The following is a 27726-nucleotide window of genomic DNA, read 5'->3' as shown; positions in this document are numbered from 1 at the left end:
GGAGCCCCGCGGGGCTCCGGGCCTGCCCGCGAGGGCATCCGCGGGGCGCGGAGCCTTTTGTTATGCTAATCCGAGCTGACATCACTCCGCGTATGAAAGCAGAGGGGGCCGCATATAAGGCGGCACCGGGGGCCGCCCCGCCAGAGCGGCCCCGGTCCCCGCTCAGCCTGGCCCGGGCGGAGGTAAGTGGGGACCGTAGGGGTGTGCGAGCCACTGTCGGGAGAGGTGGGAAGGGGACAGCGGCTCGGTGGAGCCCCTCGAAACGCCGAAGGTGCGGGGCTGACCAGGAACAGGGGTTTGCGAGGCGTGAACAGAATTCCAAGGAGAGGGGATGCATCCCGGAAGATGCATGGGAATAAGAATACCCTGGGGGGTTCGACGGAGAGAAAATTCTTAGAGGCTGCAAAGCAGACCGAGGAGATGCCAGGGAGAGAGGCGACTTGGAGACTGCAAGGGAGAAGGGAGACCTGGAGGATTGCAAGGAAAAGGGAGACCCAGGAAGATGCATGAGGAAGGGAGAACCGAGGGAATGCAAGGGAGAGGGGAGGCTTGGAGACTGCAAGGGAGAGGGGATACCCGGGGGAAACCGGGAAGGAGGAGATTCGGAGCTGAATTAAAAGACCTGACACCCGGCAAGGGGAAGTGTGAGTGCAGGAGCGAGGGGAGGACCCAGGGGGGAGGGAGACCCAGTGGGTGGAGAGACCCGTGCCGGATGAGCTGCAGGGGAGACACCCGAGTTGGAAGGGAGACTGGAGACCCGGGGGCTGATGGCAGAGGGGGGACATGGAGCTGCAAATGTGCAGGGCAATGCAAGGAGCTGCAGAGGAGAGAGTAGTCCGGGAGGCTGCAGGTTAGTGAGGACACCCAGGGGCTGCAGGGTAGAAGGAAGATCCAGAAGGCAGCAAGGGAGTGGTGAGACCCGGCAGCTGGAATCAGCTCCGCCACCCTCTATTCCTTTTCTCTGCTCCCACTCCTCACTGCAGGTCATCTGGGGATGTGTTACCCCTAAACCAGGCTACTGTGCTCTTGGAGAGAGTTGCAGGATTGCAGGAGAGTCAGGTGGATGTCTTTGTTTCCTGGATGGGAAAACTGGAAAAACGTGAGCTGAATACTCACACTTTTATGTACAGTTAAAATTGCCTGCTCCCATCCCTGAGTCCAGAGTCTTGGAAGTGTCTGATGGGAGTGTTTTCTGTGTGCCAGAGTGCAGCTGGCTGCAAACAGCCTTGAGGTGAAGAGAAAAGAGAGCTTTGAGTTAAAAGCAGCTCCTGTTTTTAGGAGTCCACAGGCCACTTGCTGTTGGTTTGATCACTGACCCAGGCTTGCCAGAGATGTAAACATCACGTCTGCTCCAAAGTGTGTCCCACGGTCTCCTTGCAAATTGCTCTTGCAAATATAATCTTGTTGGACTGAGTGGAAAAAGGTATTATTACCTCTCCAAATAAAAGGGGTGCAATTGCATGCAAAACTTGCAGTTCTTTGGGTAGGTATGGAGGAATTAGATAATTTCTCTTACACTCCAGGGGTTGAAAAAACCCCAAACTCTGACTTCTTCAAGGCAGGGGGGGAGAGTAGAGAATGGTGTTGGCTGGTCAGGTTTAGTGAGAGCGTTTTAGACCATCTGAGACATTTTACACTCGACTCTTATGTTGTCCAGCAGTTCACAGGGGTGAGATAAGGGATCTGAAATATCTAAATAGAAACTGAAAGGCATGGGCAGGATTAAGGGTTGAAGGTTTCCAGTGTGCTTGTAGAGCAGCGGGAAGAAAAGGGCTCCCAAAGATTAAAAGATATAGAAATACTCTGAAGCAGGAAGCATGTATGCCTGGATGCTCATGAGAGCACTGCCTTCAAGGGATGCATCAAACCCAAATCCAAGTGGGCATTAAAGAAAAACAATCCATGGCAATGAAATCCTGCCGTCTGTTTTGTCTTGGACTTCAAGGGAGCCAGGAACTCGCCCCTAGAGGTTATTAAAATCCTTTGTAATAATAGCACTTCTCTAGTAACCCTTTATGCCAGGCGCTGGGGTTGGGATAGCCAAAAAAGCAGCCTGAATAGAAAAATATGCTGCAGATGGTAGAGAAAACACTCAGAAATATTCATTCCCCCCAACCCAATTGGTCCCCAAATGGGAATATTTAGGCAGAAAGCTGCAGCTGGGCAAATCCAGAGCTGGGGATCAGGTAGGATACCCTTTTTTCAGGGTAAGAGGTTTCCCAAAGTTAAGCTGACTGCTCCAACCAGTCTCTTCCAAATCCTCTTTGAGGGGGTGTTATGGGGGAATGCAGAGTTATAGTTTGGGTATGCCAGTGTGCTATGCAATGGGTTGTGAGACTTCTGAGATGCAATGTGGTGGGCGGGTTTTTCTGTTTATTTTACTGTTGTCTTTCTCATGGGATGGGAAACCACTGCAAAGACCACAAAAAGCAGCCCGGGGCAGTGTCTGAAGTGAATAACTGAAGGGAAACCCATTTACTGCTATTAATACTGTTGCTAAAATAAGCAAGCCATGCCCTGGAGACAGAGAGGACCCCTCTAAGGATTAAAGTCCTGCATCTGGTTTGTTTATCTGTTTGGCCTGAAGAAGGAAAAAACAAAAAACAAACAAACAAACAAAAAACCCCCCAAAAACCCAAAACGAAACAACAACAACAAAAAAAACAAAAAAAAAAAAAAAAAAAAAAAAAAAAAGGGGGGGTGTGTGGGGATATCCTTGAGAGTTTTTTTGTTGCTGCTTCCTGGAGACAAAAATTGGATTTTATGTTTACAAAGTTGCAGCCTTTTCCCTGAAATCCAGGTGCCAAGGACTTGGAAGTGAGAGGCAGAGTTAATGAGGTGAGAAGAAAAGCAAGAGGTAAAAAGCAAAACACATTTATTGTAACAGATCAGAGAGAAACATCTGCAGGGCAAGGGCACCTGCATTAAGTAGGGAAATGCAGTTTTTATTATTTGCCTTCTCTGCAGAAAAACAGAGAGGAAAAAGAAATATGGAGAGAGGAAAGGGAGAGATGAATAGCTGAAGATTTGAGCTAATCTAAAGATCTATCTTTTTCTTCTTCTTCTTCCTAAGCAGTTGCACAAACTTTTTGGAGAGGGGAAGAAAAAAAAAAACACACTAAAGTGAAGCAGCGAATGAAGTCTTGCCATGTGCAGGGTTAAATGGAAACACACAATCAGACCATAACTCTGTGTAATTCAACCCATACGATTTCTCTGTCTGTTGACTTGAAAGGTTGTGTCAAGGCTTGGCAAGGGAGGGGACTGAGAAGGGATAAACCAAACCTTTTTATGATTCATAAGCCACTCCCTTGCAATTTGGATAATCAATTTCTCTCTCTCAGTGGCTCGCTAAACTTCAGAGTTAACTGTAGCTTGGGCTCTTTCTCCTTCTCCTTTCAGGTTGTTCATCTCCAAGAACAAGCAATACCCAAACTGAAGGAAAATACATTGCACAAAATATTAAGAAAACTCCTTTTTTAGAAAAAAATTTCTTTGGAGAAGCTGAATTCCTTTGGCTAGCAGGAGAAGGTGGAGAAAATGAAGCCAAGTCTGCGATTTTTCTTAGCTGGTTTTCTTTTGTTGATTCTGCAGACAGGGCTTTGCTATGGGATAAAATGGATGTAAGTATCTGGCTCTATCTCTGCATTTTTAATGTTTCTGTAGGAATTGCTGGTCTCTTACCTGTTTGTACAACTGCTGCTTGAGGCATGCTGTAAACTGTTTAAAGAGCAGCAAGCACTGCAATTCTCCAGGCATTGATTGATGTCAAGTGTGTGTACTATGGGCTTATGCTAACAATGTCTCCATATTCTTTCTAAAATATGCATGATTTAGGCTTATTTGGGTTTTTTTTCTCCTCATTGATACCAAGGGAAAGGCACACACTTGAATGCTCACATGATCATTCATTAAGTGGCTCATGAAACTTCTAGCATTAGCTTCTGCTATGCTGGGAAACTCTCCCACCAGGACCACTCGTTGTGCTGAGTAGGAGCTGAGAGCAGTGGGGATGGCAGCTGAGATAATGCTGCTGATCTCCAACCACAAAGGATGCTTGACAGATAACATGGTTTTTTTGTAGACCTTTTAACCTTTGGATTTTGTGTATGGTGTTAAAAATGAGGTGAAGAGGGGGGAGGAGGGTGAAGAAATACCAAGGACTGTGATCAAATCAGGATTGAATTTCCTTGGAGGTAATGTACTGCAAAGTGAAAACATCACCATCTCATTTCTTTGCTTAAACAAACAATCAGTTAGTTGCTTGCTGCAAAATAAACAAACAGGCCACTCCAAAGCCAATCTGGTTTCACAACCTTGATAAGTGATGTCTTTTCTACTTGGTTTGGAGCTGGGCACAAAAAAATACAGGAATATGGGTTTGCCTCAAACAAGCATCTTTGGTAGAAAAAAAGGCATAATAATATACAATGCCAGGAAGACCCTGTTGTGCATTGAAGAAAGGATCTTTGGGACAGTGAAACTTGGACAAGAGGTTCCTGTTTTGCTGCTCCTGCTACAGACTTCATGCTATGTCTAACTGCCATTCTGCTGTTCCAATCATTGTCACTTGAAGCTCTACTCATGCCACCTCTTATAAAGGCTTAAATTTGGATATCTGCAAATTAAGGTATCCCATTGGAGCCAGTGTTTTTACTCCCCATCATGCAGTCAGGGAAGAGAGGATCTTCCAGATGGTGATTCGTCTTCTCCAAACAGAGATATCCAACAGAAATGTAAGTGATAGCCTCTGGCAATGCTGTGTACTGCAGGGAGCTGCCAGAGGCCACACATCTGTCTTTTATATCCATAAAGAGAAGCATAGTGAATCTCTCCATAGGGTGTTTAAATGCACATGGTCAGGTGGGAGGAATAGTCACCTGCTTTAGGGCATCTTTCAAGATGGCATGCTTGCCTATGTCAGGAAGACAGGAACTAGATGATTTTTAAGGTTCCTTCCAACCCAAACCATTCCATAATCTTTCATTTGCTGTCTCCATACTCTAAGGACCATCTTGGAAGAGTAAGGATCTGATTTCCTCTTCTCTGCCTTGGCTTTACACCTTGTAGTAGTCAGCAAGAGCTCAATTACATAACCCAGATGTTTGTTTCTGCCAACTTCCTCCAGTATTTAGGGTCTTAGCTCTGCCTATATCTAGCACCAGGAAAGGCAGGCATCTCCTTTCTGAAGGACATTTAGCAACATGTTCATGTCCTTTGCAACGTTTATTTCTATACAGCACAGAAATAAAGCTGTTTTGTGGCACCCTGATTCAGCAGGGCTTTTATGTGTAGAACCATGACTGACTGGAGGGACTTGTCCATATGCTTGGCATTGGTGTCCCACTTAGGCAAGATGCTTAATCATGAGTGAAGGGCTTGGGTTCCTTCGAAGGGCAGGGGTGAGATGAGCTCCAGAAGGAACCTGATAGTATGGTGACAAGCCACAGACATGAAAAATGCTGGGAGGCAGGGAAAGGTCCCTAATAGCTTTGCTGTCAAAAGCAGCCTTCTGGCTGCTAAGTAGTTAAGCTGCAAGGGTTGCTTGTGGGGATGAGTGGGGGGAGAAGCAGTTGGAGGCAAGACACCACAGTTGCTGCTCCTCTACTTCCCAGCAGACATATCCCCCCTATCAAAGTGAGTGGGAAAGATGAAAGCTAGGATTAAAGTGGTATTTGAAGCATGAATGGCATGCAGATGCAGCACTGAGCTCCCCTCACACCTGTTTTAAACCTGGCAGAGACCTGCACTCTCTGTCCACAGCACTTTGCAACTGGGATGATGGCAGCTGGAAATTCACAAAATTATGTTTGGTTTTTTTTCATTTGCTGTTTCTCCTCATTTACCCACCCTTATTTTCCTATGGAAACACAGGGTAATTTTCCCTGCTCCCCATCACTCTTTTTTCTTGGGGCTCAGGGACTGTCCTTAGAAACTGCATGGATAAGTTCTTGGCAAACAGAGTACTAAATACTGAGTGATACCTGCTTATCCCAGCTCTGGACTCATATTCTGGGTGCTGTACAACTGAAATCTGCTCCTTCCTTCTCTTGCTCATGAACAGAGAGGTGGGGAATAAGAAGCGGATGAAGAAGGAGGAAAGTGCTATATGATGTTTTCAGTTGTGGGATTTTCTCATCGGTCTGCCCGCTGCATAATTTTTGTACACATGCTGCCAGAGGCAAGCTTCAAAGAGGATTTGGGAGGGGAAAGGAGAGATAAGGAGGTGGGTTTCACCAGCTTGGAGATGAGGGAGTGACTGATATGAAAGGTGATAGGAAATTTAATTTGATTCAGTGTGTGCTGTAATTGCAGGGGGAGGGGAAGAAGAAAAACACAATATTCAGCCATTTAGGACTTCTCAGTAACACAAATATGCCCTGAAAATTATTAAAAGCAGGGAGAAGATAAAAAAAGAAATTATTTATTTTATTTTGCTTGGCTTATTTTTATGAGTTCTGTGGTCCAAATCCCCATCTGTTGGAAGTTGATGCTGGGCCCCACCAAACACCCAGCATGGTGTGTGGACAGTCAGCATCTTGTACACATGCTCTTGCTCTTGTATACATTTCTCTTGCTGGAGAAATTTAATATCTTGTGGTCTTTCATCTAAACTCCAGAGAGTTACTCAGGTGTAAAGCCAGAGTATGGTTCCAGATCTTTGCTGGATCAGGATTGTTGTGGAGATACAACCTTTCTCATCAATATATATGAGACCTTGCATCTTATTTTTGCAAACACTTTCCCATCCTTACAGCAAAGCAGGTACGTGGGGAGGTTACATCATTTTGTGGTGCTCAATGTTGTTTTGTCACAGTAGCTGGGAAGGTGAGGCAGCCATTGGTTATCATGAGACATGTCTTAGGGCCAATGCATCTAGTAATTCTATCACCTTCCCCATCTGCTTTTGCAATCCATTTAGCTTTCCCAGGAGAGTTTGAGTTTGACCAAGCAGGTGGTGGAGCAACTTATTTGGGTAGAACTGAAAAACAGATGAGCATTAGCGGGAGCTGCAGCCAGGTGTGTATGCCCCAAAGGCGTGCAGATGTTGGGATGTCCAGGCACTGAGTAGCTTCTGAGGCACTTCTGCCTCCACAGGGATTGGCATCTCCTCTGTCCCTCTGTACTGAATATCTCCTTCAATGTGGTTGTATATAAGCCAAACACAGCAAGTGATTTGGGCTGGGTTTTTTTGGGTTTGTTTGGCTTTTTTTTTTTTTTTTTTTTTTTTTTTTTTTTTTTTGGGGGGGGGGGTTGGGTTTTTGTTTATTTGGTTGGGTTTTTTTGGGGATTTTTTTTTTGTTTTGTTTTTTCTTTGTTTTGTTTGGTTGGTTTGTTGGGTTTTTTGGTTGTTTTTTTTTTTTTTTTTTTCACTGCTTGCAGAAAATGCCCAGGACAGCAAGTGCTGGCATTAGGAATACCATTATTTTTAGGTGGAGCTTGGTCAGTTCAGGAAGTCTCTGCCTGTCCCCATTGTGGTGACCCAATTATGTCTCATGTGCTCTGGAGCAATCCCCAGCTAAGCTGCATTCCCAGCAGTTGCTGCACAATTCCTATGGTTAAATTGCAGCCCTTCAGAAGCAAAAGGTAGCTTAACCACATATTTTGGTGAAAATAGGATGTCCCCCAGCCCGCCAAACCTGAGCAGCCCTTCTGCAGCCAGCAAAAAGCAGGGGAGAAAATGGAAAGATTTTGTGCTTCCTGGCAGCTCCTTCTTCTCTCCTTCAATAAGCAGTGGGAGGGAGCTGGGATGTGGAGACATGGGCGCCTGTGAGGAGACTGTCTGCCTGGCAAGGGACTGCTAGATGAGCTGCTGTGAAAGAACTGCAGGATGGGGATGGCAGGAGGGGAGTAGGCTGGGGGTGAGGAAAGGGGAGTACCATGCCTTTGAAGTTGCTCTTTGCTCCATAGGCAGTTCAGGAAAAGTTGACAAAGCTCCATGGCCTTCCTCGGCACTCAGTGAGCCAACTCACTGCTGGCATTGACTTCATTCAAGCTTGGGCATGAAGTCAACAGCCTTGTGCCTACTACTGCCAGCACTGAATTTGGCACCATATCTGAAAACAGCTTTTATTTTAAGCTTTTAGTTCAGAGTTGGTTTCCCCACACACATACTTCTCTCCCTTTTACTCTTCCTTCTTTCTTTCTTTTCTTTTTTTTTTTTTTTTTTTTTAATCATATGAATCCTACTTCTCTGTTTAAAAAGCACTTACAGGACCAGGGGAAACATTAACATTTACCAGGGGATATGGTGTCTTTCCCAGCACTTGTGGTCCCCAGACTGGAACTGATGCAGGGCAGGGTGGCAGGGGCATGGGCTGCCTTTGACTACCAGGAGCTTAGACAATGTTATTGTAACACCCCTGCAAGCCTTTTCCAGATGAAAAACTGAGAAAATGAGGCTTCTGCAGATTAAAAACCTTCAATGAGATCAAATACAAAAAGAACCCTCAATCTCTGCCTCTCTTTATTAATGTTGACCACATACTTCACTCTCCACAGCCATGTAATTTTGTCTAAATCTTTTTGTGTCACCCACATCCCTGGAAGATTAAGGAGTTTAGGAATAGGCATTAAAAATAATGCCTTTTCAGAAAGCAAAGCTGGTAATTTGGAGTAGAAATTCACGGTTTCACCAGCAGTCCCTTTGTGAGACTTTCGCAGATCATGTCACACAAGGGAGGGTGGAGAGATGCCTTCAGGGAGAAGATTCTTCCACCCTTCAAGGGTGTTTTAAAGGACAACAATACTTTGCTGCTCAGTTGAAGGAGTTTTTCTCCCTTTGGCTTGACCAGGAGCAGTGTCCTACTCACAGGGTGCCTTGTAAACCAAATAATATATGACTTTCATTGATATCTGCTGACATCTGAAGGTGCTTCTTCCTAACCTGCACTTTCTATGAATAGTCCTCTCATGGGGCCCTAACATGCAGGAATGGGCCCATACCTCTCAAAGGACCTAACACTGCAGAGCATTAATGTTTTCAAATGAATTTAATAACTGCCTGAGATAATAAAAGAGTAAACAAATGTCATGATCCATCTATGCATATTTCCTCTGTAATTATGTTAATGGTTTTCTGTCAGTACCCAGAACTTCAATTGAAGGACCTGCTGTGTTATATATAGATCCGGAGATGTTTGGCTTAGACCCTGTTTATTTAAAGGGATGGATCAAATATGTATATTTTAAAAAACCCTGAAGCAACCACCCCTTGGTTGTCTGGAGAAGGAAGGATGAGGCAGGAGAATTAAGTGAGAATGTTACCAGGATGAAACAGTGAAAAACAGCATTTCCAGGGTGAAAGCAGGTAAAATCCCCTTTTCAGATAAAGGGTGTGAATCCACAGAAAGATGTTTGTCAGGGATTTTTTTCCCAGGTTGAGGAATGAAGGATATTCTTCTAATTATGCCCTTGAGGGCTGGATTTTTAGGCTGGCAATGCCCCATTGGCTCCAGTTTCCCTCACAGTGCTGGTGATCAGTGGAGACTGCGTGAAGACAGGCCAGAGACCCACCACCAAATCCTACCATGGACCAGCCTCTCCTGTGGGATGATTTTCTTTCCACATATAGATATTTTGTTTTCCCAGTAATGGTGTTGCAGGCAGTGGGTGTCCATCCCCTGATGCTGACAGAATTTAGAAAGCAGGGAGGGGTGGTGCATTTCCACAGGGAGAGTTTAGAGTGACATGGAGTGGAGAAGATATTCCTAAATGTAGGACAGAGACTGGGCAAACCTAGGTTGTCAGGGGATGGAATAGATGACCTAATAGGCCTGTCACATTACTGATCTGTGATTTATAAATGCAAGTTTCAGTCTCAGCAAGTGACTACAGTAACTGAGTTTTCTTTTCCATCTCCATTACCTTTTAATTTTTCCTCCCAATGCTTGGAGATGTTTCCAATTATAGTTTCTCATAAGCAAAGACATGAAGTTCAGGCCTGGGAGATACTCAAAAAACACCTTCCTGCATCTTGCAGTTTTATTCTTGGTAGGCTTCCTGGAGCTGGGCTCATTCTATGACAAATAGCCATTGCTGCCATTTACTGAGTTCTCACCAATCAGAAGGTATTTTCCCTCTTTCATGAAGTAAATTGTTTTCTTGTTGCACTATAAAACTGCTTCTCTAATGGTGATCACTTCAAGCCATCTGTAATAATATAGTCTCATTGCATCACATCCTGTTATCCTGTTTTTTCACACTGAGGATGAGTTTCGGTCTGAATTCTGCTTTCATCCCTACCTGTAGATGGCTATTCATGCTATTCATGATTTGTCTGTAACAGTGAGATAGGGGTAGCTCAAGGTAGCCTTCCAGGTGCTTTAAAGAGGCTGAAGACCTCTATAAAGGATCAGAAAATGTAGTGTAGGACCTAGAACATATATGCATCCTTCTGGAGGGCCAGCCAAAACACTCCAAGGCCTCTCAAGTGCGGCTCAACATGTCTTATTAGAAAACTGAGCTGCTGCCCCATAGTACAGCCTCTCTCAGAGACTTGGAATGTTCCTCATTTGCCTGAAGCTCAGGATGTGAAGTTCCCTCACTGCTCCTACCACCCTTGCCTGCTTTCCTTCCTGCTGGGACATGCTGGGTTGGAGTTTTTATCAGTTATACTCTATTACTGATGAGCTGCTTTGGCCTCTTGCCTGATTTGTGTTTCAGCTCATTCCTGGGAGTTGCTGATAGGCTTCTGGGATAAATTTTCACAGATCCCAGGTGTCAAGTGCTCATATCTCATTCAAGCTCTGTGTTTATACCATTCAGATGTCTGTGTCCCTGCTTGGTATCTGGGTTTCCTATATGGAGCAGAAAATGAGCACTTCTAAGTCATGATGGTATCTTACTCTAGGTCTCAAAAGCACAAAAGGCTAACTACTTCCTAGATGTGGTTTTTGCTTTCCATGAGCTAAAGGATCCTGAAGGACTACTGTGAGGTCCACACTGTAGAGGTTTGCAGTCAGGTGGCAGTTATACTATTCAGAGACTCATGTCTCTACCTTCAAGGACATGATCTCTCTGAGATACCTAAACACCCAGTATATCACCAACAAGTTTTTTCTCCACTAGCTTAAGTTCACATCTAAGGCAGATTGAGTTGCCTTCTGGAGGGGACCCTCTCCAAACAAGGAACATTGTATGAACACCAGTATGTTTGGGAACAAGGTGAACTCCAGGGCAGAATTTCTGATGATTAAATCATAGAGTCATTTAGGTTGGAAAAGACCTCTATGATCATTGAGTCCAACCAATAATTTAACTCTGTCAAGTCCACCACTTTTTCCTTTCTCTTGAAATCCACTAGTGATGACTTCTGCTTGCAGTATGTTTAATGGACCTGTTAAATACGAGTATGAAGTATATATTTATATAGCTGGCAGAGCAGCGGTTTCCCTTCCAAGTTTGCCACTGTTTATCTAGTGCCAGAAATGCCAAACTCCCAGTCACCTGGGAATTTGTCAGTGCAGGCCTATTCATCCTCAGCAAGGATTTAATACCTCCAGATTTTGTTAGGGCTCAATTTTCCATCTCAATTTCCAGCTCTGTTTCCATCTCATTTAACTTCTGAAGAATGTGGATGTTACAGTAATAAAGTGAAATGCACCCCAAAATGTGTTTGCTAATAAGCCAAACTAACTGAGATGGCTTGGGATGAATCTGAAAGCCAATACATTTAACAAGGACAGAAGGAAATATGTGTTACAGTTGTGTTGCCAGGATCAGATGCCATCAGATTATTGATCCAGCCTGCTAGAAAGTTGTTTTATAGGAATGCATAACTTTTATGACTACTGTAAGAAAGCCAAAAAGATACAAAGAGAGTTACACACTAGGCTTCTGCCGATTGTTGTGGGTGCTCAGAGAAGAAGAGTATGGCATGTAAGATGCATGTCAGCATTTGTTCTTTTTTAAACCTGCAAAAGTTGGCAATTGGACAGTAGAAGAAACACCACTGTGGGATGTTGTTCTTTTCTTCCATGGTAACATTTGTGCTGGTATTCATGGATCCCTTCTCAGATTTGACTGTGGTACTCTCTCTGCACATACTTCCACTGAGGTTTTGCACTAAGGTTTTTGGAAACTAGAGAAACAGACTTATCTATCTGCAACAATGATTGAATCAGTAGAGGACCTTGGCATTAACTCTAAGTGAAAGCATATGTTTTGCAAATTTGATGATTTTTCCCTAGGCCTTGCAGGGGATTTTCTCCATAATTAATAACATGACATTTAGCATAATCCTTTGAGAGTGTGTGAGACAGATGCTGAATACAAAATACTGATAACACCGTGATTTTTTTTTTCCCCAAATACCACAGTCTTGGAAGATCCAGGTTTCTTTTATCATGGAACTGATGGGTCATTTTTCACTCTGTTGGGAGGTCTGTGCTCTTCATTCTTCAGCAAACAACCTTCCCCATAGGATTTACACATGCAGTTGACTTGACATATACCCCTGGAGCTTTGTGCAGACTCGCCTCAATAAGGGAGAGAATTGCACACTGCTAAAGGGTGTTTCTTCCCACCTACCTTAAACACCTACTTTATATGCAATAAATCACTCTTCATAGCTGCTCATCTTTCTCACCAGCTTTATCTAAGCACCTATTTAAAGAAAGCTTTAATTAAGTCAGGTGAACATAGGCGACTAGACTGTGTTTTAATGCTTTTTTGCATGTGCTTGTCTCCTCAGAGCTCTGTCCAAGACTTCTTTGGCTTTGGCCCTGAATCAAACCCAGCACTGCAAGCAGCTTGAAGGCTTGGTGGTTTCTCAGGTGCAGCTGTGCCGCAGCAACCTGGAGCTAATGCAGACCATTATTCAGGCAGCGCAGGAAGTGATAAAGACCTGTCGTAAAACATTTTCAGACATGAGGTGGAACTGCTCTTCAATAGAGTTGGCTCCTAACTACCTGCTGGACTTAGAGAGAGGTAAACAGCACTGCTGGCTCAGTTGGGACTGGAGTCAGTACAGTCAGCCTGTGTGTGTGTGTCTGTGTGTCTGTGTGTGTGTGTGCTGGAGACAGGAAGGGTCTTGCTCCTCGGAGGCCATGGAGGGACTACAAAGCCTACTTGTCCTGTTCTCTGAGACCACATTCATCATTACGGTGCCAGTCATGCCCAGAAGCTCTTGGATCCAAGACCTTGTCTACCACAACTCTTACAAAGCAGACCACCATTCTGGTCTGCTCATCCCACTGGGAGTCATGGGACGAGCATAGGAGCAAAAGGAGGCATGAGAGTCCACGGGAGGGCTTAACCACATGCTCCAAGAGCAAATCACACCACAATGAACAAGATTCCTTAATCCATGTGACTACTAGCCCTGCTGGGATTTTGTCTTACGTTGAAGAGTTCACTTAGATGTGCTCCAAACTAGTGGTGCCATTGGACATCTCAGCTGCAGTGAGTTGGTCTGTTGGCTACTTTGTGGGACACAGACTATGAGTCTCTTTTTAGGGAATGTTTATCTGGCCCAGGAAGCTGAGATGGTGTTCTTGTCTCTTTCAGGCACAAGGGAGTCAGCATTTGTATATGCCCTCTCTGCTGCTGCCATCAGCCACACCATTGCCAGAGCCTGCACCACCGGGGACCTCCCTGGCTGTTCCTGTGGTCCCATCCCAGGTGAGACACCTGGACCTGGGTATCGATGGGGAGGATGTGCAGACAACCTCAACTATGGTCTTATCATGGGGTCCAAATTTTCAGATGCTCCCATGAAGATGAAAAAATCAGGATCACAAGCCAATAAACTGATGCATCTGCACAACAGTGAAGTAGGGAGACAGGTAACAAATCCACAAGAGTTATTGTACTTGTACAATCATCTGTAGTGTTGGTCACTTGGTGAGGTTCAGTGTGTCTATCAGCTAGCAAAAGGAGCAGGTTTCTCAAAGATTGCTCTGAAGTCCTTTAGCCTGGTGAAAATTGTAGCTGTATAACTCACCCTGTGACTCAGGGTGTCCCAAATGCTATTGTTAGCCCTGTTTAACTGTGGGTGGGATGTCTCATTGCTACCTGTTGCACAGTCAGTGTTGGCTCTGGCTCTGCCTACCCCAGGAGGTGTGGTGGGGATGGGTCCCATCGTGCTCTGCTAAAGGCATTGTGGGAAGTGAAGTGCTGTGTAAATGTGGAGGATTATCATCTGCCAGATGCATCCAGCAGCAGTTGCCTCCAGCCATCCCTGCAGGCAGGAGAGAGGATTTTTTTCCTTTTTAAACTGCTATGCTAGTGATTATTCTCATATCTGGCACAAGCTGCTTGCCACAGCTTGCATCCAGTGGAGGGATATTTACCATGTGCAGTGCCTGGTGTGCACTGATGTGCAGATCCCTATAGCAGCCCTCCATACAACTGAAGAAATGGATTGGGGGGGGGCTATAAAACTGACCCCTGCACTCATCTCTGAGGCTCCAGTGGTTCCATAGACTGCTCCTACTTCACAGCTTGGTCTTTCCAGGGCTGCCTGTGCAGACAAACTTGGAGCATGCTGAGCTCATTGGGAGCTTGCTCTGTAGCTACAGGCTGAGTCCACCTTTGCAGAGCACAACCATGCTGAAGTTTCCCTCTCTGGCTCTTTTTTTTTTTTTTCTCCTACTATTCCCACACTATTTGGTTTGTTTGCTTGGGGTTTGAGGTTTTTTTAAATTTTATTTTATTTTTGTAATGTCTTGATTTTTTGTTTAAATTGCAAAGGGCAAATTTTTGTTTGGGATATTACGTTGCCATGGCTGGTGCATTCAGCCCTTTTTGGCAGCATCCTGCCATGTCCCACTGAAATGAGAATAGTACAGAATCAAAGTAAAAGGCTATTTTGTCCCCATGACCAGCAGAAAGGCAGGGAGAGAGTGCACTGAATTCAACAAAGCCATGACATCTCTCTTACCAAAACCCAAAGCAGCTGGAGGTTGAAATTGATGTTAATTATCTATTAATGGAATATTTTGATATTCATCTCCTTAGGAATTTAGAGGGTGGAAATGCAGCCCAATATAGATATCTAATTAAAATTCAAAATACTCTTCTGCCTTCTGGCCACAAAGCAGCCCTTGTGAAAGTAGTCCTGGACTGATAGTGATCACTGAAGAGCTGTAGGATCTCATTTGCTTTCAAAGTAGCTACTCTAGACTGCCTGTGCAGAAATGAGAACAGCAGTACTTTTCTATAGCAGTTCCTGCTAAGGAAGTACCTTCATTAGCAAGCTTGTGGGATGTTTGGCTGTAAAAGAAGGGCATTTCCTAACTTCTGCACTCATTTTGCAGGTCTTGAAAGCCTCTCTTGAAATGAAATGTAAGTGCCATGGAGTTTCTGGGTCATGCTCTATCAAGACCTGTTGGAAAGGCCTTCAAGAATTGCGAGACATTGCATTGGACCTCAAAACTAAATATTTATCTGCCACCAAGGTTGTTCACCGGCCCATGGGCACACGAAAATACCTTGTGCCGAAGGACATTGATATAAGGCCAGTTAAAGAGACAGAGCTGATTTACCTGCAGAGCTCACCTGATTTCTGCATGAAGAATGAAAAAGTGGGGTCACATGGGACCCAGGACAGGTGAGGACTTCTGCAGTGGGTAGTCACTGTACTCTGACCCCAAAGAGGAAAGGGCAAGAGGGGAACATGTATGAATAAGGGGCAATCAAGGAGGTGGCGTGTACATGCAGGTAAAGCACATCTCTAACATACAATATGGTTTACCAATTCCTAAGCCTTTAATGATGGCAGTGGCCAAGGCAGGGCTTGCTGACACATTTTCCATTACACAATCAGGCACAAGATACATTTCAAAATTCCCTGGGCAGCTTACCTCCACGGGAACTTGTAAGGACCAAGCAGCTGCTTTATACTGTGTTGAGTCTCAGTAATTTCTTGCAGTCACTGCTGATTAGACAAGTTGTTACTCTAAGGCTCCCCTAAGCAGGCAAATGTTAATCCAGTTAGAACCAGCATTCCTAGATTGCCTTAAAAAAAACCACCCCAAAACTGCAAAGATGATATTTAATTTTTTTTTTCTTCTACTGCATATTAAAGGTCCAGGTGTGTTTGTATTGCTTATGACTCTGCAGAGAAAATTCTTTATTGCATTAATATTGGGGATTTAAGGTCATTATGATCAAGCCCAACTTCCAATGGGCAACATACTGTCCCCTTTCACAGGCAGCAGACATGCCTTTCTCTTCCCACCATCTGTTTAATTTCCTCCAAGACAAACTAATTCAATATTTCAGCAATCTGAGCATCTCTAGGTGGGCAGACCCATCTGATCTCTCTAAAGCTGAACCATCAACAGCCAAAAAGGTGTATGTTTCCAGAATTTTCCTAATTTTTGTTAGGTGGCTGCAATGGCTGGATTTCAACGTCTCTGGCTGGTTTACCTTTCTTTAGGTAGTTGTCATAATTCTTCTTTGCTCTTTCTGTTATTTCATGGTGGAGGCTCAGGCAAGTGGCAAGGAGTATGTGCCTGGCCTATTTTGGGATGCCTGCCTTTTAATGTAGTGGACATACTTGTATTTGGATCATTATGGTTCAATGGAGAGAAAATTTTGCTGAAATGAAATTACCCAGATGCAGACAAGATAAACTATATATGCATGTGGGAATGTGGCAGCTGAGGACATGGGTTAGTGGTGGGCTTGGCAGTGTTGTGGACTTGATGATTTTAGAGGGCTTTTACAGCCTAAATGATTCTGTGATTCTGCATCAGCATGTAACTGGATCAGTAGACAAGACAGCTGAGTGAGACAAGACTGTCTTTTTTGTCCCCTGATGTTTTATGACAGTTAATGTCCTGTATCCTCTGACCTCAATGTCTGGACTGCTCTACAAGGGCACGTATCTGACAGCTCTGTGGTGGGAATACCAGGCTGGCCTTTATCACCAATTCAGCAGTGGAGCATTAATTATCAAGTGAAGATGTTTATAAGTCACTAAGAATAGCTAGGAAAAAGCATGTATTGAAACAGGTTTCTGAAAGAAAATGTCATCTTAGTAGAAGTGAAGATTTTGTGGATTTGTATGGATTTTGACATATTTGTGCCTTGAAAATGACCTCTTTGTTGTGCCTTTCTGTTTTGCAAGGAAAAAAATTGGTGAAGATTATTTGGAAATTAGTTTTATAGGAATTGCATTAAATGAACAGGTTGTGTCAAAACAAAGTTGAATTCATTACAGATTTGCCAAGTAAAACATTTTCCTTGAGCTGAAATCCTTTCAAGGGACAGGGAGGTGTGACTTCTTAATCTAATCTTATTTAAAGCAGATTTCAACTATTTATCCCATCTAGGGATGAAAAATATGTCAAGGTCCTGAATGATTTTTTTTTCCTTCTGAGGAAAGGAAAATGTGTATTGCAGGCGTCCGTTTATTCCGAGATGGATGACAGCCATGATCGTGAACCTGCCAGCCAAGGGTCCACAGGAAGTGAGATTGAGCGAGGATTTAGAAGACCAAGATATTAAGGCGGGAGGGGATGACTTTCAAAAGGAACTTGTCAAAAAATACTCCTCATTCTCAGATGTGCAAGATGGTGATGACCATGGGAGGGGAGGAGTGTGAGATAGTCCCAAGCTGAGCTTCAGGCATCACTCAGGCCAAGTTTTAAGATCATGTGTGACTGGGTTTGTTTTCATTACAGTCCATCTGCAGCCTCTTGAGAAGATGCCTGGTATTTCAAAATTGGCATGTGTTATACAAGCCACAGCAGCTCCTTTCCTGAACTAAATTGCTAGAGGAAATAAATGTAAAATACGCACAGTGTGTTTGAAGATTGGTCCATGCTTCCTGGGGGGAGCAGGGAAAGGAAGATCTTCCCTAGTCTCCTCCTCCCATGGATGCCTTTTTCTCTTTGCAATTTTTCTTTCATGAAGAGGGTGCCTAAATACATTTTAATTGTGGTGTCTCTGTTCCAGCCTGCCACAGGGCTGAAGAGATAATGTCTAATTACAGGGATAAGGTAGAAGGAGCACAAAAGGAATGCTATTAGAGAGAGGGCATGGCAAAATGTGGTTCATGCTTCAGAATGATGTAAAAATGCTCACATGGGAATAGTTCAAACATGTTTTTATTTAATGAGTCATGTCCTGGAGGCATTTGAACATTTTATCTTTATGCACATCAAAATTTTCTGGAGGTAGATTCCACTGTTTCCAAGTAGTCTAGTTTTTAAGGCCAGTCATGCCAATGAAGTGAAAAAGTTTTTTTTTTGTTTGTTTGTTTTTGTTGTTTTTTTTTTTTTTTCCTGTTGTGGTCCCTTATTTGGAATACTCTCTCTTCAATCACCTTCCCATATCCTTTCTGGCCTTTTTCTGGGTGCAGAGGTCAGTCCATGCCTGGGCTGTATAGTACAGTCCCCTATGTCCACAGCTCAGGAGACTTTGATCTGGGCATCTTCAGTATTTTCCAGCCTTGCTTTATGCCTCCAAAGGGATTTGGAGGGTGGAATATGCCACTAACACCCCCTTTCCCTGTTCCTTGATTTAAATATTCATATTGATGCATTTTTTGTGATAAAAATGAGCAGTTTTGCAGCATATCCCGGGAAAGTCTTTTTCCTCCTCCCTCTCCCCAAGGTCTGGTTCTTGCTCATAGCATGCTGGAAACAGGATGGAAGCTGATGGTTAAGTTGCAACACCTTGGATGTGTTGGAGTTCTCTGTATGCTGTAGGAAACAATCCTACACTGCCAGGTGGGTGGAAAGGATATTCTAATTGGTGATCCCTCTAATGTGAAGGATCATATTATGTAGATTTATTGTCTTTTTCAGGCAGGAAAAGGAATTACTTTGTAGATGAACCATATGAAAATCCACTCAGAAAATGAGCTCCCGATTACTCAAAAGTCTTTTAGAGCCCTTTCCTGAAAGGATTCAAAGCCTTTTTCAGAACAAGCCTGAAACATTTTCTAAGACACTTTGGACATTCTTAGCTTGTTGAAATTTAGAAATGGTTTGGAAATCTGCATGCCTCCAAGTGCTCAGGGTATGTCCAGATTTCAAAGACACAGAACTAAACTCAAACCTGAGGTTTGAGGCCTCTTTGAAGTCTGAAAAGCTCATTAAGGAGCTGATTTTTGCAATCGGTATCCAAGTCTCCTGCAAACAAGGCTTACTGCCACATTGACTCCAGCCAAACTCTGCTTATATACCACCATCACACTTTCATAACCAATTAAAAATGGTCTGGAGAAAAGTCTAAAGAAGCTGATCTGCTAAGCTGCAAGTCAAACTTTCAATACAACAAATCAACTACTGGGAAAGAAATGTAAATATTCCCCTTCTCAGAGATTTCTTGGAAAAAAGCACTTTTTCATCTTTTAATAAAGTAGTTCAGTTGCTCCTGCCTGAAAAAAATCACTACCAGGTTTGAGTAAATGAAAAATAATGTCAGATTATAAAACTGAGATCTCTTTTGTGAGAAAAGAAGCAAAAATATGAATCTTCTTTATAAGCAGGTGCAATGTATCATGTTTCAAAGGCTATTTAATTCTCCTTAATGAATCCAAGGAAAGGAAATTCTGCCATGCATGCAAAAATATCCAGCCCCCGAAACCTTGCAGAGATAACAGAACTGTTTATTACTGATCTTTCCCAGAGCAGTCTTGGAATCAAGCCAAATGTGGGAAGGAGCTCTCTTAGGCTGCAGAAATCAGACTGCAACAAACTATGTGCTGCAGCTTAGCTGGGTTCATCAGTCACCATTCCTCAGTTGACTCACTGTGGCAAGGAGTGTGGCCACTCTCTGGTGGCTGCTCTTTGCTCACTTATCCTTTCTTTACTCCAATATTAAATATTAGTCAGAAATGTCTTAGACTGGTATGCTTTCTTGGATATGAACATAGATGAAGTTGGCTGAGCATGCATCTGCTGCTCAGTTTTCAGTGTTCAGTGGCAGCCCTTGATATCACTTTTTTCCTGCTACCCCTAAAATATCCTTTGTATTGTGTATGGGGATTTTTCAGCCTGTGGAAGAGAAGACTCTGGGGAGACTTTAAAGCTGCTTCCAGTGCCTAAAGGGGCTCCAAGAGAACTGGAGAGGGACTTGGGACGAGTGCCTGGAGTGACAGAACAAGGGGGAATGTCTTCCCACTGCCAGAGAACAGGGTTAGATGGGATATTAGGAAGAAATTCTTCCCTGTGAGGCTGTTCACTGGAACCAATTGTTTAGAGAAGTTGTGGCTGCCCTATCCCTGGACATGTTCCAGGCCATACTGGATGAGGCTTGGGACAACCAGTGGAAAGTGTCCCTACTCATGGCATGGGGGTTGGAACAGGCTGATCTTGGACTACATTGTCCCCCTGTACCAAGCACTGGTGAGGCTGCACCTTGAGTACTATGTTAGTGTTGATGCCCTTACTCCAAGGCAGACACTGAGGTGCTGGAGTGTGTCCAGAGAATGCTGTTTGAGGGGTCTGGAATATAAGTCATACAAGGAGTGACTGAGAGTACTGACATTGTTGAGTCTGGAGAAGTGGAGGCTCAGAGGAGACATTATCACACTCTACAAATCCCTGAAAGGAGATCGTGATCAGGCCGTGGTTGGTCTCTTCTCCCAGGAAACCAGCAAAGGAAATGGCTTCAAGTTGTGCTGAGGGAGATTAAAAAGATTTTATTCAGTGATGGATTCATTCAGCCTTGAAACAGGCTTCCCAGGGAAGTCACCAGCCCTGGAAGTGTTTAAAAAATGAGTGAACATGGCACTTTGTGGTATGGTTTAGTGAACTTGGTGGTATTGAGCCGAGGGTTGGACTTTATGATCTTGGAGGCTTTTCCTGACCTTAATGATTCTAGTCTATGATGCTATGATCTCCAAGGTTCCCTTCCAATCCAAACCACTCTGTGAGTCTTTGTTTATGTAGGCAATTAAATTTTTTGGCAGAAGCACTCTGCCAAAAAATTATTAAAATCTGTAGCTGGGGAAGTGTAGTAGTTATGGGTAGACAACAGCATTTGATGTTTGTTTTTTGTTACAGCTTCTTTTAGTTTCTGTTAGTGAGGGCACAGGATAAGATGAGCTTTGAGTAAGTTATAATATGTTCAATGATAGTCGGTTTTGGAGCAGTTATCAGATGCAATACCATTTTTTTGATGAGATCTGATAAATTCTGAATAAGAAATAGCAAATAATGCTTTTGTGAGTGTCCCAGAAGAACTGGAGGAAACCTGCTCTATCTAAAGATGCCCTTGTACATAGCAGAGGTTCAGGTGGACTAGATGGCCTTTAAGGTTCCTTCCAACCAAGACTATTCTATGATTTTATGAAAGTCAGAAAAACATTTGCTTTCTGTTTCTCCCACTTTATTTAGGTGTTATTCCTTCTTTCTCAGGGCAACATGCTTGCAGCTGGTGCCCATTTCAGTAAGTAGGCTGGCCAGCTATGCATTTTTTTGTTATCTTAGTTAATGTGTGGGGAAGATTGAATTTTTTCTACTTTGAGAGACCTGGATTTGATAATAAAGTTTCCTGAACAGGTTTGTGTATAATAAATTTATTTGTAAAAAGAATAATTTCACACAGTAAAATTGCAATGGATAATGAATCTAGCTCTCTTAAACATATTTTGTCCCTCTGCAACCAAATGGCATTTGAGTTAGAGAAAATTTGGTCTGGGAATGATTTTACATGGACCTTGATCTTTCCAGGAGCAAGATTGAACTGACACCACCTAGGCTGTTACTAAAGACATTTCTCTACTCTGGTCTTAAAAGTAGTTTCCCTAAACAACCTGATCCAGGGTTTTACTATCCTCAGAGTGTTAGGCTTTTCTTAATTGAAATTTAAATAAAACATAATCTAAAATAAAACAAATAATTTCTTGTCCTCTTTCCTTGACATATAAAGAACATTTTTTCTCTCCCCTTGTAGTAATAATCTTTTATAGAAGGGAAGACATCTCTTTTAACATATATCTCTAAATCAGTTTCTTCATTGTTTTCTACTGTTTTAACTGCTCCTCTGGCTGTCCTGGGAACATTCCACATTTAGCTGGATCTTTCTCAAAGTGTGTTGCTTACTTTGCACTTTAATACACTGTCACAAAATATCCTCAACTCCTTCTTCCCTAGCATTATCCCCAAATTTTTAAGCTCACTCTCAACTTCTCATTAATGAAAATACAGTCTAATTCCAGGATCTCTCTTGACATCTCCTCACTGACATATGCTGATAATTCTTTCTTGTACAGTTGTTTAGTGCCAGTCTCCAGTCATTCCTTGTGGATGAGAATGCAATTTAAAAGTAGATAAGATTCTGCCCTCAAAATCTTACATGAAGATGTGACCTTGATGTATTTTTAGGAATGTCCATTGTGTTATATATCTCCTGAGGGATTTGAATGATTTTTCTCTTTCTTTCTTTTATGTACTGTGTTATTACTTGACATTGCTAGAGCAAGGAGTACCAAAGAAATAAATAGGAATTTTATTTAAATGAGAAAAAAAACCATAACACAGCACTACTGTGTTTTGGGATTGGGGACTGCTGGAGTTCATGAAGGCAGGTGGTTTCCCTGGGGTCAGAAAGGGCTAAGGGAATCACACAGCCAAGGGGATGAGATGTCAAGGAAGGAACATCCCTTCTATCATCCCTAATGCAACAGCCCAGGCGCTGGCAATGTATGAGAAAGTGCTTAGTTTTATGTTTTACTCTTGTAACAGCATCTCCCTCATCCACTGGGAGATGCACTGGGCCAGAAAGGCATTTGCTGTGCCCCAGAATGACTTTTTTAATATCCTCACCAAAAATTCTTATCAATAGGACTGATGGAATGAAGTTCCAATGGGTATCTCATCCCTGTCATTATACGTCATAATTGTAGTTGACAGTAGAGAGTTGGCCTCAATTTGGATCCCAGGTGCCAGCCGTGCAACCAAAAAAAAATTGTATCCTTCTATCTGCTGATGGGACAAAGTCAATAGGGATTCACAATAAAGTTGTGTTACATTGCTGAGTTGGATTTCATCAATCTTAGAGGTCTTTTCCAACCAAAATAATTCTATGATCTCCCCCTTTTAAAATTAAAATCCCTCCTCTCCATCTGGGGGAAGACTCTTAGAAGTTCTGCAGTGTTCTCCTTCACCTCTGCTGAGGAGCCACCCCCACGATGAGTCTGAATGGTGTATTGCAGTGCTTCTGCAAATGAGGACCGGAAAGGGGACATTTTGGACAGGCATATCGAGTGGGATTTCTCTAGCCAACGCTGCTGATCTTCTCCCTTCTTAAGGAAGAAATAAGCGCTGTGACAATGTAAAAGCCTGTTCTTGAGCCAGAACTGTGGCTGGGATTACGGCTGAAGCATAATTTCTCAACAGTCTTCCAGGTGCTTCGAGGGGTTACAGTGTTGTGCTAGAATGCAATCGCCTGCCTTCATGTTTTCTCTCCAAGGCTCAGGAGGAGGGCATTTCTCTGAGTTGCTGGAATAGGCCCAAAACAAATGAGACTGAATTTAACCCATCACTGGGGAGCCTGGTGAGATCACAGCCGCAGGCTCTGAAAGCTGATGTTCAGGGCCGCTTCTGTGGGTAAACTCTGGTCTTTGGAGCTCTTTGTCTTCCCCCACTGTCTGAGAAACTACTTGCTTCATCTTGTTTAATGAAAAATGAATCAAACTCATATCCAGGCCTATGCTTTAAAACAGAAAACAAAATCTCTGCTTAGTGGCATTGTCAGGAAATTTTTCTAAAAGCCCATATAGGTTTATGATGGGGTCAAAACTTTGTTTTGGCTATTCAACCCACCCATTTGGGAATGTCCCTTTTTCCTGATACCAAACTGAGGGAAGTTTGAGGATTTATTTAATAAAAATTTTATTTTTTCCTTTTTTTGTTTCAGACTGTGGGCAATGGGGAAAGTATATTGGAAGGCATATCTTCTACTAGATTCACTTCTTTTTTTTTTTTTTTTTTTTTTTTTTTTTTTTTTTTTTTTTTTTTTGGCAAACCACAGGAGTGGATGGAGGGAAAGAGAGAATCCCAGGTCCCAGTACAGCAGGTAGAAGAGTTTTGCTTTCCATTTGAATGGGGTAAATATCACTGCTGTGTGCTTTGTATGTCTGGGGAGTGAATGCCCTCAGTGGTGAGCTGGAGTCAGAGTGGACCCGTATTCCTTTTCTTGGCCATTTTAGTGAGCTCCCAGCATGAAGTGACATGGATGTACTGCACATCCCTCACCACGCTTCTGCAGATTCCCCATCCTTCCTAGGTGAACCTCCGGGAAACAACATTTCCGTCCACTAGCAAAGCTGAGTAAGGTTGACAAATACCCTCCCCTCTTCTAATGTCAACACACCTATATTTGAACCTTTGCTCTGAATACTTAACACATTTATGAATACATTTATAAGGAGTCATTTGGAGATTTCTTGTGGAGGGGCCCCAGTTCACAAGGGCACTAACAAGGCCTTTGGTTCAGTGTTAGGCAAACACATTCAGTGTGGCTGCACACTTCAGCTTCGGTAGAGGCTTTAAAAGGTTTTAAAATATTTACACACACTCCTGAATGAGAGTGAGTTTGGAGGACTTTAAACACTGAACCTGTAGAGGAATGCGAATCAGAATAACAAACAGGAGACAGAAAAACTTAAAGAAGAGCAAGAACAAAATCTCAACACTTCATTAATCCCATAACTTCTACTAAAGCATTACCTCATGAGCAATTCCTATAATTCTCATGGATTTGTTTTCATCTATTAACAGTTGCTTAGCTCAAGGGTCCAACTTATGCTGCTCTCTCCTCTTCCTGCCCCAAAGCAGGCTTAGAGTGTTTCTGCCCAAAATAGACAAAAAATAGCCACAGAGAATAAGATTTAGGAGAGATGTCAGCAATTACCAACTCAATAAATCACCTTTCTTACAGTAGTTTCAAAACTCCATCAAGTTCACAGCCCCATGGTGTTGGGTGCACATCAAAAAAGTGCAAGCATCTGACCAAACAGGAACACTTACATCCTCAGTTGTCTTTACAGTCTGTGGAGAAATTGTGTCTCTAGGACATGGTTCATCACATTCAAAATTCAATGCCTGGTGCACTTTCATGTCCAGTGAATACTGGGGTATTTTAGGAAATGGGATAGATGTTTTTTGAGGACAGATGTGAAATGGTAATGAACAGATCAATGAAAGTGATTCCTCAGTTAAGGAGTTGCTTCTGAAAACCTCAAACCATTCACTGGCAAGCAGACAAAATGAGGAAACCCAACACAATAGCTGATTTATCCCACTGAGTCTGTCTTTAATTAAAAGCAGAAGCAAAACAAGCCATGAAAGTCTGTGTAATATTTGGTGACTTGTCATCCTATGCTGTGCTCCTGCCAGATTTCCTGTTCCTGGGTCAGGGCTCAGGGTGTTTTGGGGCCAACCACCCAGCTGCTCATGCCATGTTGGGAGAAAATCAAAGGGAAAAAGCTGCACAGTCCAGGCCTGCTAGTATCAATTGTGATTTCCCTGATAGGATCAGCACTGCATAGTGGCTATAACAGCCTGCTCAGGATTCTTCCCAGCCTGGGATCCTTGGCATGGAGCCTGTTCAAATACTACCTGGCTGTAGGGTTTCTCCTTTTCCCTTTTCAGGTTAGGCAGTGGTGGACAAATACCAGTGTTTGTTCTTTAGGGTGTCATCTTCTTCCAGCTCCTTTCAGACAGTTTTGGAGCCTGCCTGGGAATACCGATTGTATGGAATGATTGGTTCTTCTTGCGGAGGTATTCCAATAGCTTTATTTGTCTGTTTATGTGGGAGCAGGCTGGCCCAGCGGACAAGCAGCCTGGATGCTGCCAGGCCCAAACTGAGAGTCAGAAGAGGTGTTTAATGTTATTTTGGGTATCATAGCAGATTGTGTGATTGCAGCCCAGGTCTTCCTCTGCCACCCTTGCAGGCTTGGGGGGCTGTTGGCTGGGTACTCGCTGTGCTGGCTTCACCCAGTGCCTTGCAGAGCTGTCAGGTCTAGCAACACCATACAGCAGTGGTTTGGGAAACCCAACAGGAATGTGCACTTGCTCACAGCATTTTCCTTCTTCCAGACAATGCAACAAGACTTCCAATGGGAGTGACAGCTGCGACTTGATGTGCTGTGGCAGAGGCTACAACCCCTACATGGACAAAGTGGTGGAGCGTTGCCACTGCAAATATCACTGGTGCTGCTACGTGACCTGTAAAAAGTGCGAGAGGACTGTCGAGAGATATGTGTGCAAATGAAAACTCTCCTCTGCACACCTGGGAGCTAAGACAGCAGCGGCACCCCAGCACTATTCAGAGACAACATTTCCTTGACTAGACATCATTTATCTTGTAAAGACACAGACCTGAGGAGAGATGGTAGGAGGAAAAGCAACAATCATACCAGTAAAAATAAGAACAGAAAAAAACCTCTCAAAAAGCAACAAGCCCACAAATGTTTCTCCCCACCAATAAAATGCTCTCTGAGAAGACAAAACCTCATATGGGATGGTATCTTCTTCCAAAATATTTCCTATGGTTGCCAATGATGTCCAGCCATCAAATGCCTTAGTATTCCGAGAAATAAATATAGAGGCTTTCCCTGGGCGGAAAAAAAGGTACTATTTGTTTGACAGTAACTAAGGCTCACACCTACCTATGCCTTCTAGCACAGGTACTGTCTCCATTAGGACCATCCCACAAGGGAAAATGCTACAACTATTCAGCAATAACTGCCTTTGTTGCCAAAGACTAAATTTTCAGCAAGGAATCATCCACTCTGAGAGATAAAAAAGTGAAAAGATTTCAGGTCAATCCCCTGAAATGAACAACTAATTTTAATCTTTGTTTTACATAGGTCTGCAACTTTGAACTGATTGCTGAAGGAAAATATATCCTTGATTTTTCCAGGCTGGACAAAATTCAGCCAAAAAAATCCCCTGGAATCTTGGAGGCAGTGAGAGTAGGGTAGACTGAGAAGGACTTTATGGGGTCCACAAGACAGCAGTGGAGTCTTTAGGATAAAATAACAAAGTGAAATCCAAGTCTAGTGGGAAAGTAAAGGAAAAAAAAGCAAGCTCCTGCTCTCTATCTCTTTGCCCTTTGGGTGTGATACCCTTAGTCACTGACATTCTGCCACATTGACCCATCAAGTCCTTGGGGAAATATGCCACTAGCTTCTTCCCCCACAAAACTATTGGTCCAACCTCAGGAAACTGCAGAGAGTGGAGCAGTCCAGGCTGTAGGGAGCACAGCCATGGAAGTCAGCAGCTATTCACAGCAGGAAGGAATGGGAATGTGTCAGTCCTTCATGTGGCTCTGCCCTGACACAGCACAGAACCACTATCTGTGGCTGTACATATTTTCTTTTGTATTTTTCTTTTGTATGATATTTATATCTTGTGTTTTCATCTACTTTACTTCCTACATAAATATATCCTTATATTATAAACAAGCATTAACAGTAGTATGAAATAAATGCTGAAGTTACTGGTGCAACAGCAAAATGTTAGATTATTGTTTCACTCTTCTACTCGGAAAGCAATTCTGATTTTCCTTCCAAGGATGGGAAAAGAACATGGTTTGAGGCACTCACTGGCATGGGGATAGATAAGTTTCTTTAGTCCCTGCCTCCTCAGCCTCCTAATGTTGAGCAGAATTAGCCAAGATACAGTTAAGACAATGAAACAGAACACTTGGAGAAAGGAAGAGTCACCATTGCTGTTTCGTTTTTTTAATCAGCAATTACTCTCATTGGTAAAATTTCCTAGTGCCCCTGAGGAGCTTAATAGCAAACATGACTCA

General features: G+C 43.2%; 1 protein-coding gene across 6 annotated transcripts; it reads left to right on the top strand.

The window, feature by feature from the left end:
* Positions 1-27428, top strand: WNT11 (Wnt family member 11). 6 transcript variants are annotated; one of them, XM_068180695.1, is made up of 8 exons: positions 1-182; positions 3403-3623; positions 12695-12930; positions 13510-13623; positions 13708-13787; positions 15261-15553; positions 23938-23982; positions 26007-27428. In XM_068180695.1, the coding sequence occupies exons 2-8, from the start codon at positions 3541-3543 to the stop codon at positions 26179-26181; spliced, it is 1026 nt and encodes a 341-aa protein (XP_068036796.1). In that variant the 5' UTR covers positions 1-182; positions 3403-3540; the 3' UTR covers positions 26182-27428. The 6 variants fall into 6 exon arrangements, with proteins under 6 accessions (XP_068036796.1, XP_068036791.1, XP_068036795.1 ...); XM_068180690.1 differs by having other exon boundaries at positions 13510-13787; XM_068180693.1 differs by lacking the exon at positions 1-182 and adding an exon at positions 2734-2838 and having other exon boundaries at positions 13510-13787.
* The last annotated feature ends 298 nt before the right edge of the window (positions 27429-27726 follow it).

This window comes from Anomalospiza imberbis, chromosome 2, assembly GCF_031753505.1.
Source record: "Anomalospiza imberbis isolate Cuckoo-Finch-1a 21T00152 chromosome 2, ASM3175350v1, whole genome shotgun sequence".
Lineage (NCBI taxonomy): Eukaryota > Metazoa > Chordata > Aves > Passeriformes > Viduidae > Anomalospiza > Anomalospiza imberbis.
The sequence above is the reverse complement of the archived record's forward strand: the minus strand, read 5'-3'. Positions and strand labels throughout refer to the sequence as shown.